Here is a 13,115-nt window from a genome sequence, read left to right as displayed (position 1 = left end):
AAAGACACTTCCCCTCCTATGAACAAACAAAATGAATACAAATTTTCAAGATGAATACAAATGTTAATAAGTGATACCACAGTGTACTGAAATAGAGGTTAATGAGGGACATAGGAGAGCTTATCTTTGCTAGATGGTTAACATGAAAGTTAAACTAAAATTTGAAAGGTGAGAGGGAATTAGACATTCAAAGTAGAATAGCATGTTCAAAGCCACTGAGGCAGGAAAGGGCTTACTTCTTAGTTCTTGGAATAGTAGGCAGCAAGTATGGCTGAAGCAGAAAAAGAGGAGCACAGGATCGATTCAGAGAAGTAAATGGGCCATATTGTATGGGGCTTTATAGGCAATGATAGGCATTTGGATTTTATTCCAAGTGCAGCTGGAAGCTGTTAAAGTATTTTTAGCAAAGGAATGACATGAAAGTATTGAATAGATCACCTTGGCTGTTGTGTGGGAAGTACAGGATGGAATCAGGGAGCCCAGTTAGGAGGCTGCTGCTATAGTCATTGGAAAAGATGATGGTGGCCTGAAATAGGGTGGTGCTAGTGGAGACTGAAGTGGAGATTTTTGGAATTTGAACTGAAGGGCTTGTTGGAAAATGTGGGGAATACAGGAAAGAGAATGCCCCATTATCCATTACTTTTAGATTTCTCATTTGAGCAACTGGGTTGATGGTTAGTGCTTTTTTTTTTTTAACAGTAGGGATGGGAAAAAATTGGGCTAAGTTTGGAGATACTAAGTTTGAGGTGCCTGTGAGACATCCAGGGCATGGGATAGATAGTGGGGTGTACAAACAAGCAGGTGCTCTAAGCCGAAGGTTAAGCTGGAGATAAAAATTAGGAAGATAATGTGCCATTTAAAGCCATGGGAATGGTTGAGATATCCAGGGAGCCAGTGTAAGGAGAGAAGTGCATGGTTCCTAGAAGGTGGGAAGGGCAGCAGAGCACAGGTAGGATTGATTTCAGATGAAGGGGAAGAGAGATGCTTCTTCTATAAAAGGCAGGAAGACCCGTTAGGGTAAAGATGGATTTTGTAGATTTTGGTTGGCATGTGTGTGAAATTGTTCCAATCTGATGGCTTCTGTGTTTTCTGAGGTAGAATCCAGGGTTGTCTACTAAGGAAGATACTCAAGAGTTTGCGGAGAGTTGAGAAGTTTGAAATACAGTGGTAGGTAGAAGGAACATAGTGGGATGGCTCACTGGTATCTTGGATCCTGTTGACCATAAATTTAGCGTAATTGGTACAACCTGTCTAGTTGTGGAATGAAGGAGGAAAAAATCCTCTGCGTTTGGTAGACAGAGTGATTAGCTGGTATAGGTAAATAGTATGAGAAGTCGGGGGAGGAGTTCGAAAGTTCTTGTTTTGGAGGTCAGGAGGACACTGGCCAATGATATCTGATCTGGTCAGTATGCATGACTCGCTTGCCAGTAGTGTCAGACCAGCTGCTTAGTCGTGTTGTTACTAGAGCTCTAGGATTGAAGTTTCTTTACCATCAGTAAAGACAGGCTAAAAGCTCTTGAATATGGTAATAGTTACACTACCTAATTTGTGGTTCAAGAGGCTCATAAAAGGAAACAGCAGAAAGTGTCAACAATGTTAGCAAAATTAAAAAATGAGGCATGTGCCCAGAAAGCTCCTATGCACTTAACTTATTAAATGTAATGTTGCCTTACCAAATATTATTTAAAGTAATATAAACTTTGCTCTTGGATTATGGAGGTTAAGAGAATGCCAAACAAAATTTGCATTTCCTTCTTGAATTAATACTCTCTTTTTAAATGTGCAACTAAAAATATAAGCCACTTAAAAGCAGCATCTTGTCTTCTCTTCATTTCAGAGAGTTACTAATGAGTTACTTATTTTAAAAACTGAAAGCTGTCAGAAGAGTGAGGGACAGTATAAAAGAACGTGAAGAGGTTAGGCAAAAGGCATATATGCATAACCCACTAGACAGACACAGACAGCAGTGTGGTGATGGCCAGAGGGAAGGGGGGTGGGGGCTGGATGGAGGTGTGTAAAGGAGAGGGGAGTGGAGACATCTGTAATAGTGTCAACAAGAAAAAAGGATGGGTACTTAAGAAAAAAGTTATTTGGTTAACTTTCGTTTCCATTTTCTTGGCTTTTTAAACAAAACTTTATTTAAACAATAGCAAAAAAATTGCATTTTAAAACCTCATATCAAAACACTCAACTAATAATTGGTAGCCCTATTAAGAAAAGATTAAATAAGGTGTTATCAATACTGCATTTCAGCGATTTTCAACCTTTTTTATGTCATGGCACAAATAAACTAATTACTAAAATTCTGTGGCACACCAAAAAAAAATATTTTTTGCTGATCTGACCAAAAAAATTGCATAATTTTGATTAATTCACACTGGAAGGCTATTGTTGTGTTGGCTGTTGTTAATTTTTTACTTAACAGTCTAAGGAAGAGAGGTCAGTGCTCCTGACTAAATAATTAGGTATTGCAGGTTTTAAAAATTCTTGTGGCACACCGGTTGAAAATCGCTGGTGTGTTCCTTTCTTCATGCTCACGTTTTCTAGAGTGTAAGCTAGCTGTCATTGCATAAAGAGGGGCATATAATATTTTCTCTATAGTAGAGAAAGTTTTTTGAAATATTTGGGTTTTTTCTGTGACTCATGGAGCAGGTGAATGCTGTGATTCCAAAAGCCATTTGGTAGAATAAGCAATATTTTTATACTCAGCCCCCAATTATGAAATACTAAGCCTTCTTCTGTTTCTTAGAACATGCACATGATATCTCTGTAGAATAAATATATAACCACTTGAATTTGAGGAGCATTCTGTTATAGTCAAGGGAGGAGATTTTTATTGATTCAGTTAATGTTTTAGCCATTTGCAATTTTATATGAATTTGAGTGCCTGTCAGATACTATTTTTTGTGCAACAGAGCACACAGCATGAGTGGCTCTGTTAAGTAAGGGAGGAACACAGGAATAGTTCTTTCCAGAATACCAGCAAAATGTTTTGAAAAATGAACCCTTGTCTTCTATATTACACCATAATCTAAGTAATTCTTGACTTCTAAAAATTACTAAACAGGCTAAATTTATAAATAAATAATGAAATCCCTTCTTTTCTTCCCCAAAGAAAGAAAATAAACAATGACTTCATAATACTACAGTTTCCCTTTCAGTTTTTTCTTCCTGAAAATGTTTGTGTTTATGGTAGATTGCTTCTGAAAATCTAGAAATGGTAATTTAAAATCACAGTATACCAAATAAAAGGTTACGCAATACCTGGAGTATAACTGGAAATCATGATATTGGAAAAATTGACTATTAGAATATGTTGTTGAGCATGATCTACTCTTGAATTGTTCATAAGCTGATTGAAACAAGTCTACCCTGGTGATGCTTGCTAACGCCTATCATGACAAATGCTGGCTAATTTTGTGTGTGTGTATGAGTATTACATTCAGTTGTCCAATGGTATATTTGAAACCAAGGCTGCCATTCTGAAAAGGGAGAAATACTTGTTTATTTTGAACATGGTATGGGGCCTAGATTGTGATGTGGAGGGGAGTTATATGTATGGAAAGTTATTTCAGACTTCTAGTCAGGATGGCAGCATAGGTAAATACAGCTAGTCTCCTCGCACAACCACATCAAAATTATAAGTAATATATAGAACAACCATCAGCTAGAACCGTCAGAAATTGCGTAGACTAGAAGTCTGACAGCTACAGAATTAAAAAAACACATCTATCCAGACTGATATGAGGGGTGGAGATGCGGAATGGGCTGATCCCACATCCATGTGTGGTGCATAAGAATTTGGGAGGGATATCTCAGAAAGAGGAGCTCCATGCTCCCCAGCCCAGGGTTCCAGTGGCAGGAAGATAAGTCCCCACAACTTCTGGCTGCAAAAACCAGCGGGGACAAAACTTCTGGAGTTCCAGAATGTTCCCCTTAAAGAACCCACACACAAACTTAAAGACTCCACACAAACTTAGACTCACTCCCTCTGAGCTCCAGCAGCAGGGTAGCAGCTTGAAAGGCACCAGTGGCATACAGGGAGGAATTGAAGTGTCTGTCATCAAGGTAAGAGCTGACGGACAGCTTTCTCCCAGACAGAAAGGCAAGCAGAGGCCAATGTCTCTTTTCTGAACCCTCCCCTGTTAGACACAGAGCTGGCAGGGTTGCGCTATATCTGAGACTCCCATCAACCTGGCTACACTGTTTGCCCCACCCTAGAGATCCCCAGAGACTCAGTCCCGCCCAACTTATGGGCCAACCCAAGCTGCTTTTTCTACATGAATGGCAGGTCTTTGGCTCCTGCTTCACAACTTCCTAATTCCTCTCAAACAAGCAACAGCCAGCCTTAGTGAGCCCCCAACCCCTTGTACCTCTAGCTAAGTGGTCCAGGCCAGGCACTAGCAGCAGCCAGCCTAGATTCACAGCTTGGCTTCACCTGGGAATCTCCAAGCCCATCAAGTAGGAGCCATCTCAGATTGCTTTATAGCTCAGGCAGGGTGGCCCTGGGTAGGGGCTGACCTTGACCTGCACCACCTGGGAAACCCTAGAGCCTGTGTACCCAGTGGACAGCTAGGAGCACCACTACCCTGCCCCTGCACAGCTGACCCTCCATGGAGGGCAGAGTTTGATTATCAGTGGTCACAGCCAATCCTTGCATCTGACTGGCCTGGGTAAATTCTTCCCATTGATCTGCCAACAGCAACAAATGCTCAACTACAAGAGGAGGGTGTACTCAGCCCACGGGAAGGGCGCACCTTGAGTACCCAGCTTGGGTGTGCCGCAGAAACCTACAGGAAACGTACTACATTAGGCCATGCTTACCAAGACAGGGAGTCTACCAAAATCAGGAGACAAAGAAACACGGTCCAAATGAAAGAACAGATCAAAACTCCAGAAAAGGAATGAAATGGAGATAAGCACTCTTATCAGATGCAGAATTCAAAACACTGGTTATAAGAATGCTTAAGGAACTTAGTGAGGACCTCAACAGCATAAAAAAGATCCAGTCAGAAACGAAGGATACACTATTTGAAAAAAAAAAACAATTTACAGGAAAACAACAGTAGAATGGATGAAGCCGAGAATCAAATCAATGATATGGAACATAGGGAAGCAAAAACAACCAATAAGTATAAAAAGAATAAAATAAAAACTAGGATAGTGTAAGCAGCCTCTGGGACACTTCAAGTGTTCTAATATTTGCAGCATAGGGTTACCAGAAGGAGAAGAGAAAGAGCAAGAAATTAGAAATCTATTTGAAAAAATAATGAAAGAAAACTTCCCTAATTTGGTAAAGGAATTAGACATGCGAGTCCAGGAAGCACAGAGAATCAAAACCACGACCTTTTGGTGCATGGGACAAGGGACAACACTCCAACCAACTGAGCCACCCAGTCATTCCTCAAAGCTTTATATTATGCAAATGCAAGGAATGTTAATAACTATTCCTTTACAAATACTAATACCACACAAGAAAAATAAACTTATTTTACTAATCAGTAGCAATTTCTTTTGCTTGTCATTTATTCATAATTATTTATAGATGTCCATGTCCCTTTTAAAGTGAGCATGTTTTTATGCTTCTGGTTACCAGAAAAATAGGTCAATGTGTGCTATGGTTTTACTTGCCACTGTAGAGACAAGCAGTGATGTAATATATGAGATAATTTTCAGTACTTTTAGGAACTATTGCATTAAGATATATTGCTTTACACACATACACACATTTTGTGCAGTTAAAGTATTTTTGATGTGTACTTGGTTCTACATTTGTCTAGGTGAATGATTTTCAGTTGGTGTAACATTTTGCTTGGGATTTTGGAAAATGTATAAAATTTGTTTTTGCTTCTTCTGAATAGAATAGGTATATTCCCTAGGATATCTTGACTGGAGCCATTTGTGGAACTTGGCTGTGAAGATACTACTAGTTTTAGTTTCAGAATAAGATATACAGTGTAATACAAAGCACCAAAGAAAGATTTTTCTAAAAGGTGGGAAAACATTGTCTCATAGATTGAAGAGACTTCAGGCAAGTCTCTAAAAAGTTTTGAAGTGACACTATGACACAGTGACTCTCTGCTAAGGATAGTCGCATTAAAGAATGATAATTGTAAATATCTTTTAAGCTTCACAGGATCGTTCCAGTCACTATTTAAGTAATCCCATAATATCTTTCCCTTCTTAAAAAGAAAATTAAAAATATTCTTTGGACTCGCCATCCCCTTTCTGCCCATCTACCATCTTTATGCACCCTCTATAATAAAATAGGGAAATTGTCTATGTTCCTTATTACTGCCCAGCCATCATTGTAATTCAAACTTTGGGCATTTCCACTCCCACCTTAACTTTATGCATGGACTTATTTTCACTCATGCATATCCCTGCCCCTTCAATTCTTCACAATCATCAGTGATTTTGAAACATATTATCATTCCCCTGGTTAAAACCAAAGTAGTTTGGGCTGGTCCCAGGCATTAGCATATTTGGAAAGTTGCTCAGGTAATTCTAATGTTAAACAGGCTGAAAGCCTCTGCTCTGGTGGCTTCTCTCATACTCGTAATAAAATCTAAACAACTTTGACCTGCAAGGCTCCTGCCTTGCTCTCTGATGCCATCTCCTACTTTCTTTTCCACTCCAGTCATACTGGCTTTCTTCAAAAATGACGGTGTTTTGATCTCATCACTTTCCCTAGCACTAGAACAGTGTGCCTGCTATGGAACATAGTACCAGTTCAGTAGGTATTTGTTGAATTAATGAATATTTTACAGACACCGTTCTTGTTCTGTAGTAGTAATAAATGCTGTTTAGGTTGCTGGCATTTTGAGTCTTCAAGAATGCTACCAAAAATTCTATTTGAACATATGTCACAGGTTCCCACAGTCTTAACTATTCCATCTTCCAGCACTGTCTGCTTCTTTTGCTGTCATAATGCCTGCTTTTCCTTGTTTCCCTCTCTTGGTACGTGCACCAGTTGGCATTTCTGATCTTTTCTGGTGTTATTTTGTTTCTGCTTTTATTTTGTGTTATTTTTCTTTCCTATATTGTGTGGGTGAAAAGGACTAGTCTTACCAGTGTTGTCAGTAAGATTCTCTTTCCTTCTGTGGGTAAACACAGCACTCATAGGGTGTCTAGTACACCTCTGGGTTGTATACACATTAGTCTCATTATTCTTGCTGGACATTGGTGGCTGCTCCTTTGGTGTGAAACACCAGGATGGAATTGATGAGGAGGGACAGACTTTAAAAGGGAAGATGGGCATCAGGGGAGGTATCTGTTTCTGAGGTCAGAGCTTGAAGCCTAATTGATGGAAAATTGAGTTTTTATTGAATCAGGGGCCCTGCAACGTTTTTTTGTAAAAGTCCAGATAGTAAATATTTGGAGCTTTGTGGGTCGTTAGGGCTCTGTCACAACTACTCTACTCTGCTGTTGTAGTGCAGAAGCAGCATATACACTGTGTTAACAGTTGAGTGTAGCCATGTTTCATGAAACTTATGGAACTTAAATTTGGATTTTATATAAAAATTATATGAATAATATTCTTTTAATTTTTTTATCCCCTGAGGCATTGTGATTTATAAGAAATATATAGTTAATCATTTGGATGACCAAAATATATTTCTCACATACATTTGGGCTTCCATAATTGCTGGCTCTCAGCTCCTGGAACTTTTGGAATTTCCTAAGTGTTGGGAGGTGTCTTTTGTTATGTTAACGAAGTGACCTTTGGAAAGCACCTAGGGATGGTGGCTGGGTGCCAGGAGAACCAACCATGCAGAGGGTTGGAATTTTATTTTATTTATTTTTTTCACTTATACTTGACATACAATATTACATTAGTTTCAGGTGTACATCATAGTGATTATTGACATTTATATAACTTAGGAAGTGAAGGGTTGGAACTTTCCATCTCACTTCCTGACCTTCAGTAGGGGTGAGGGGCAGGAGGTTGAATCAGTCATCAGTGGCCAGTGAGTTAATCAGTCATGACTATGTAATAAAGCATTCCTAAAAGTCTGAAAGGATGGGCTTTGGAAGACTTCCGGATTGTAACATGTGGAGATGAAAGGAGAGTGACGCCTGTAGAGGGCATGGAAGCTCTGCACCCCTTCCCATACACCTTGCCCTATGCATCTCTTCTCTCTGGCTGTTTCAGAGTTATGTCCTTTACAATAAGCCAGTGATTGTAGTAAGTACTGTGTTTCTCTGAGTACTGTGAGGCATTCTAACAAATTTATCAAACCCGAGGAAGGGGTGATAGGAACCTCTGATATATAGCCAGTTGTTGAGAAGTACAGGTAATAACCTGGACTCGCAATTGACATTTTGAATTGGAGGGGGTCATTGCTACCTCCAATGTGTAGCCAGTAGGTCAGAAGTACAGGTAACCCAGGCTTGCATCCAGTGTTTCAAGTGTGTGTGGTGGGGGAAGGGAAGGGGTGGTCTTGTAGGATTGAATTCTTAGCCTGTGGAATCTGATGCTATCTTCTGGTAGATAGTGTCAGAATTCAGTTGAGTTCTTGGACACCCTGCTGGTGTCTTGAGAAGTGTTTGTGTGGGGACACCCCTCTCCTGCATGGTGGAATTGGATCAGGGAACTCAATTCATCCTCAAATCATTTACAATATAAAAAACCATTCTTAGCTGTGGGGCCACACAAAATCAGGCAGAAGGCAGGATTTGACCTTGGGGCCATGAATAGAAATAGCATCCTCATGTAGTTTTGACCTGAGAAATCCAGTTCTTGACCTATAGTCCTCTTCACACTCCACATCGTAGATGCTGTTTTTAAACTTTTGGTGTTGGTGACAAGTGACCTCCTCATGAAGTTTACCTGTAACTTATTCCAAAGAGTTACTCAGCTCCTTATGTTGATGTCTTTGCCTCTGTGTTTTTGCATCTTCCTGCTGGGCCACATTTGAGACTGCGACTTATTACGGCTTTACAATATTGCTTTTTGTCCTGACACCATTGTAAAAGAGTACTTTTTTGTCCGTCTGAATAAGCATTTCTTTCAAGTTTATAACAGATGCCATGGAGGCCCTCACCCCCACCACAGTTCACTGACTGCTGTAGGGGACAGATCCTGAGGTCTTCTTTGCTTAAGCACTAAGGTCTTGGAGTTTGCTCTGCCTGAGTGTAGATGGTCAGCCCTTTGCATGGCAGCCAGGAGGTGTTAGGAATTTAATGGCCCTGGGAGCAACCCTTAACCAAGGAAATGGATAGATACCCTGGCTTTCGTTTTCTTCAGTGGGTCAATTCTAAGGCATGTTCTACATGATTATTCAAAGGGTCTCTAGCAGGACTGAATTCCAGTATCCACAGCTCTTAATAAGCCCTTAACAGAACTTTCTTTCCACGACTCACTTTTTCTAAGCCGCTCCCTCAAGTGTGCTTCCTGGTTCTCCCTTCCCCAAATAAGCACTTTCTACCAAACTTCTTATCTCAGGTTTGCCTTTCAGGGGAACCCAAATGATTTAATTCAGTGTTTACCAACCACAACTACTACTACTACTTCTTCTTCTTCCTCCTCCTCCGCCTCTTCCTCCTCCTCCTCCTCCATTATTATTATTATTATCCTCATCATTATCAGGATACGGAGTATAGCGTTTTCCTTCTCTTCTCCCCACACTGAGAGTACATATGATGTAGCTTCTTTAATGGTTGTCATTTGTACCAGAGTACCACAGAAGTGACTGGACTGAGGTGTTGGGAAGAAAGTATTATATACCTACCTACTGCAGTACAGCTTTGCCTTATTCTATGTGGTTCTTTGCAAGTTATCTTTTTCTGCGTTGGGCTCTTTATTTTTTTTTTCTTTCTTTTTTTTAAGATTTTATTTTTATTTATTTTTAGAAAGGGGAAGGGAGGGAGAGAGAGAGGAAGAGAAACATTGATTGGTTGCTCCTCACATGACCCCAACTGAGGACCTGGACTGCAATGCAGGCATGTGCCCTGACTGGGAATCAAACTGGCGACCTTTCAGTTCCTAGGTGAGAGCTCTATCCACTGAGCCACACCAGCCGGGACGGGGTTTGCTATTCTTGAAGAGGAAAGTAAACCATCTCATGTGTGACCATTTACCTCATATATGAAACAATCCCAGCCTTGGTAGTATTCTGTGAGCTAGATCAGATCAGATTTGTTGTTTCTAACAGATGACAAAATCTGTGCTGGAAAATGATTTAAGGTACAGGGTACTAGACATTGTGTCACAACTAGGTAAGTTGTTGTAAAATAACAGTTACATGTATTTCTACAGCCAATCTTTAACATAATTGACTGGGCTTTCCCAAAACAAATACTAAAATTTAAAAATGGCAATATAATCACAAGTAATTACAATTCACCCAGTAAAGTACTTACTGATTAAAAACAATTTTTTTTAATGTGTGGAGAATTGAAAGTCTTTTTACACTTGTAATGTGTTTCTTTCATATTGAGGAATTCAATTATATGAAGTAAATTTCATCATAGAAGATGTTTGTAGGTACAAAATCAATGTGGAAATTTGACCTTTTACTTCCTGAGACTTTTGGGTAGACAAGTTGTATTTTTTAAATGTTCCAGATTAGTATATATATACTTTTAAACTTATTTTCTGAAAGTTGACCAACTCTTCTTAAAGCTAAATTTAAATGATCTTTGTATCAGAATCATGATAGTAGTTTTCACTTTTATTTTAAAGGGCAGTATTTTTCAGCTCCCCCCGCCCCCCCCCCGGAAGGCTTTGTTTGGCTTTTTTTTCAAAAAACAAACAAACATCATTTTCCCCCTTTTTGGCTCATAGTTTAACATATCCAAGAAGTTTTCAATTTTATTACTACTTTAAAAACTAGCTGAAATTAGATTTTATGTGTGTTTTGCTAATTTACTGTTAAGATCTGCTTTATCTGAGGGTAGTCAGACCTTATGTAAATTACATTCTTTATTTGGTTTTATTTAATTGCATAAGGCTGTTAAGTAGTTTAACAGATATTAATGTTTTCTGTTAAACTTGTACCAAAATATACTGGGGTGGGGGAGTTGGCATGACTTTATAAATTACTTCTCTTGGAATGTAGGGATGGACAGAAAGAAGTAGGTTTACTATGCCATCGTGACATTGTTTTGAGTTAATAAAGCTATTGTAATAATCATAACCTGCATGTCTTTTTTCATACAAACAACTAATATTTGGGTTGGGATGTAGGTGTTATTTTTGTTCGTTTTTGTTTTTCTCTTAGGCTATAGTGTTACTCATGGGTATTTCTTCCCCATGGCCTTCTTCACCTAGGCTTATTGGTTTTTATTCACTCTGGTTCCCTGTCTTACTTTTCACCATTCCTTGCCCATCTCAATGCACTTCTGTAGCCTCACGACCCTCAGCCTTCTCACCTACTTTATCAAAATGTTGTCCACCTCATTGTTTGTCCTTTAAATTTCTGCCCCCAGGTTTCTCTTTGTTCTCCGAATGACTACATAGAACACTCTCTGTCATCCCTGGGTCCCATATTGTACGTAATTTAGGCATTATCAGTGGCCCAGGGTATTCTGCCTCAGCTACCTTGTATACTGGCTTCCCAGGGCAGGAGGGTGTTTCCTCAGCTGTTAGTGTTTCTTTTGTACCTATCACATAACAGGCACTAAGTATTTAATTGTTTGTATTAAATACCCAATTATTTAATTTTCTGCTTTTAATTTCTCTCAAGGTAATCTTTTAAGTGTTTTGTTTATTCTTTTTTTTTTAATAGATGTAAAAAAAGATTGGTCTGACCATGCTCTCTGGTGGGAAAAGAAGAGAACATGGCTCCTGAAGACACACTGGACCTTGGATAAGTATGGCATTCAGGCAGATGCTAAGCTTCAGTTCACCCCCCAGCACAAATTACTTCGCCTACAACTTCCCAACATGAAGTATGTGAAAGTGAAAGTGAATTTTTCTGATAGAGTCTTCAAAGCTGTTTCTGACATCTGTAAAACTTTTAGTAAGTATTAGATAAATTCTTCATGGAAGTATGAGTAATAGACTGATGACTGCCATTTAGCTTATCTCAAGAATAGGGATTGGGGCGAGCTATCTATGTTCATATGTATATGTGAAATTTTTACTTTATTCTTTAGAGTTTTTATATTACTTTGAAGTAGAGAAACGTTGGGTTAAGGTGGAACAGGAGGACTCTAGTAGAAATTCTTTCCTTACCAGAAGTATATCAGGTATTTATTGTTATGTAATACTTCATTTTGATGACTTTATTTTTATGGGAAGGAGAAGAGAACAGGAAGGAAATAGGTATTATTTTCAGAGGGATGTAGGTTTGCAGTGTTTCCTTCACATAAGTCACTTGTTTGATTTTAGCGATTCTGGCAGATTATGTCACTTCCTTAATTAAAGACCTGACAGCTTCTAAGGAAATGACCATGAGTGTTGTCTTCCTTAACCGGTCTACAATTTGAACACTCCTGTAGTGATTCTATTTATGCTTTTTGAAAATGAGATGTGGATTAATTTTGGCTGACCCAGTTATGCCATGTGACTGGTAGAAGTATTCAATCATCAGAGAAAATGTAAATATTGTCTTTATCACTAGTATCTAACTCTATTGTGCTATAGATTAGGGCAGTGATTTTTAGCCAGAATGCCACAAGAACTTCTAAAACATGTAATACTTCATTCTTTAGTTAGGGGCACTGACCTCTTTTCCCTATATTGTTAAATAAAAGAATGACAACAGCCAACACAACAATAGCTGTCTAATGTGAATGGATCAAAATTATACCTAGTTGTTTTTGTTTTTGTCAGAGTAGCAAAAAATATATTTTTGGTGTGCCACGGAATTCTGGTAATTATGTGTGCCATGACATGAAAAAGGTTGAAAATTGGTAGGTTAGGTCAAAATACATTAGATTGACATTGTTATTTTGATCTAATGACTCTGAAATGATAATGGTTTCATGTTTAATGGAATTTTAAGGAAAAATTAAGATACAGAAAAGTATAGGTAATTGATATCATTTTGCCAAACTCGTTAAGTCAAAATAATATGGTAAAGTTCTTGAGTTACATTCTCTTAATTTTCTTCAAAAGCAACTATCATAAATGTAGTGTGTATCCTCCCAGTACTTTTAAAAATACA

The 13,115-nt window shown here is 38.7% G+C and overlaps 1 protein-coding gene across 6 annotated transcripts in view; it reads left to right on the top strand.

Annotated features, from left to right (window-relative positions):
- Window positions 1-13,115, top strand: part of FERMT2 (FERM domain containing kindlin 2) — a 71,201-nt gene that overhangs the window by 17,375 nt on the left and 40,711 nt on the right. For all 6 annotated transcript variants that reach the window (XM_090270890.1, XM_090270888.1, XM_090270889.1 and 3 more), the window contains exon 3: window positions 11,733-11,966. In XM_090270890.1, the coding sequence (XP_090127016.1) occupies window positions 11,733-11,966 (234 nt within the window). The remainder of the gene's footprint in view (window positions 1-11,732; window positions 11,967-13,115) is intronic.

Source organism: Furipterus horrens, unplaced genomic scaffold (genome assembly GCF_987537825.1).
Source record: "Furipterus horrens unplaced genomic scaffold, mFurHor1.1.pri manual_scaffold_3, whole genome shotgun sequence".
Taxonomy (NCBI): Eukaryota; Metazoa; Chordata; class Mammalia; order Chiroptera; family Furipteridae; genus Furipterus; species Furipterus horrens.
The sequence above is the reverse complement of the archived record's forward strand: the minus strand, read 5'-3'. Positions and strand labels throughout refer to the sequence as shown.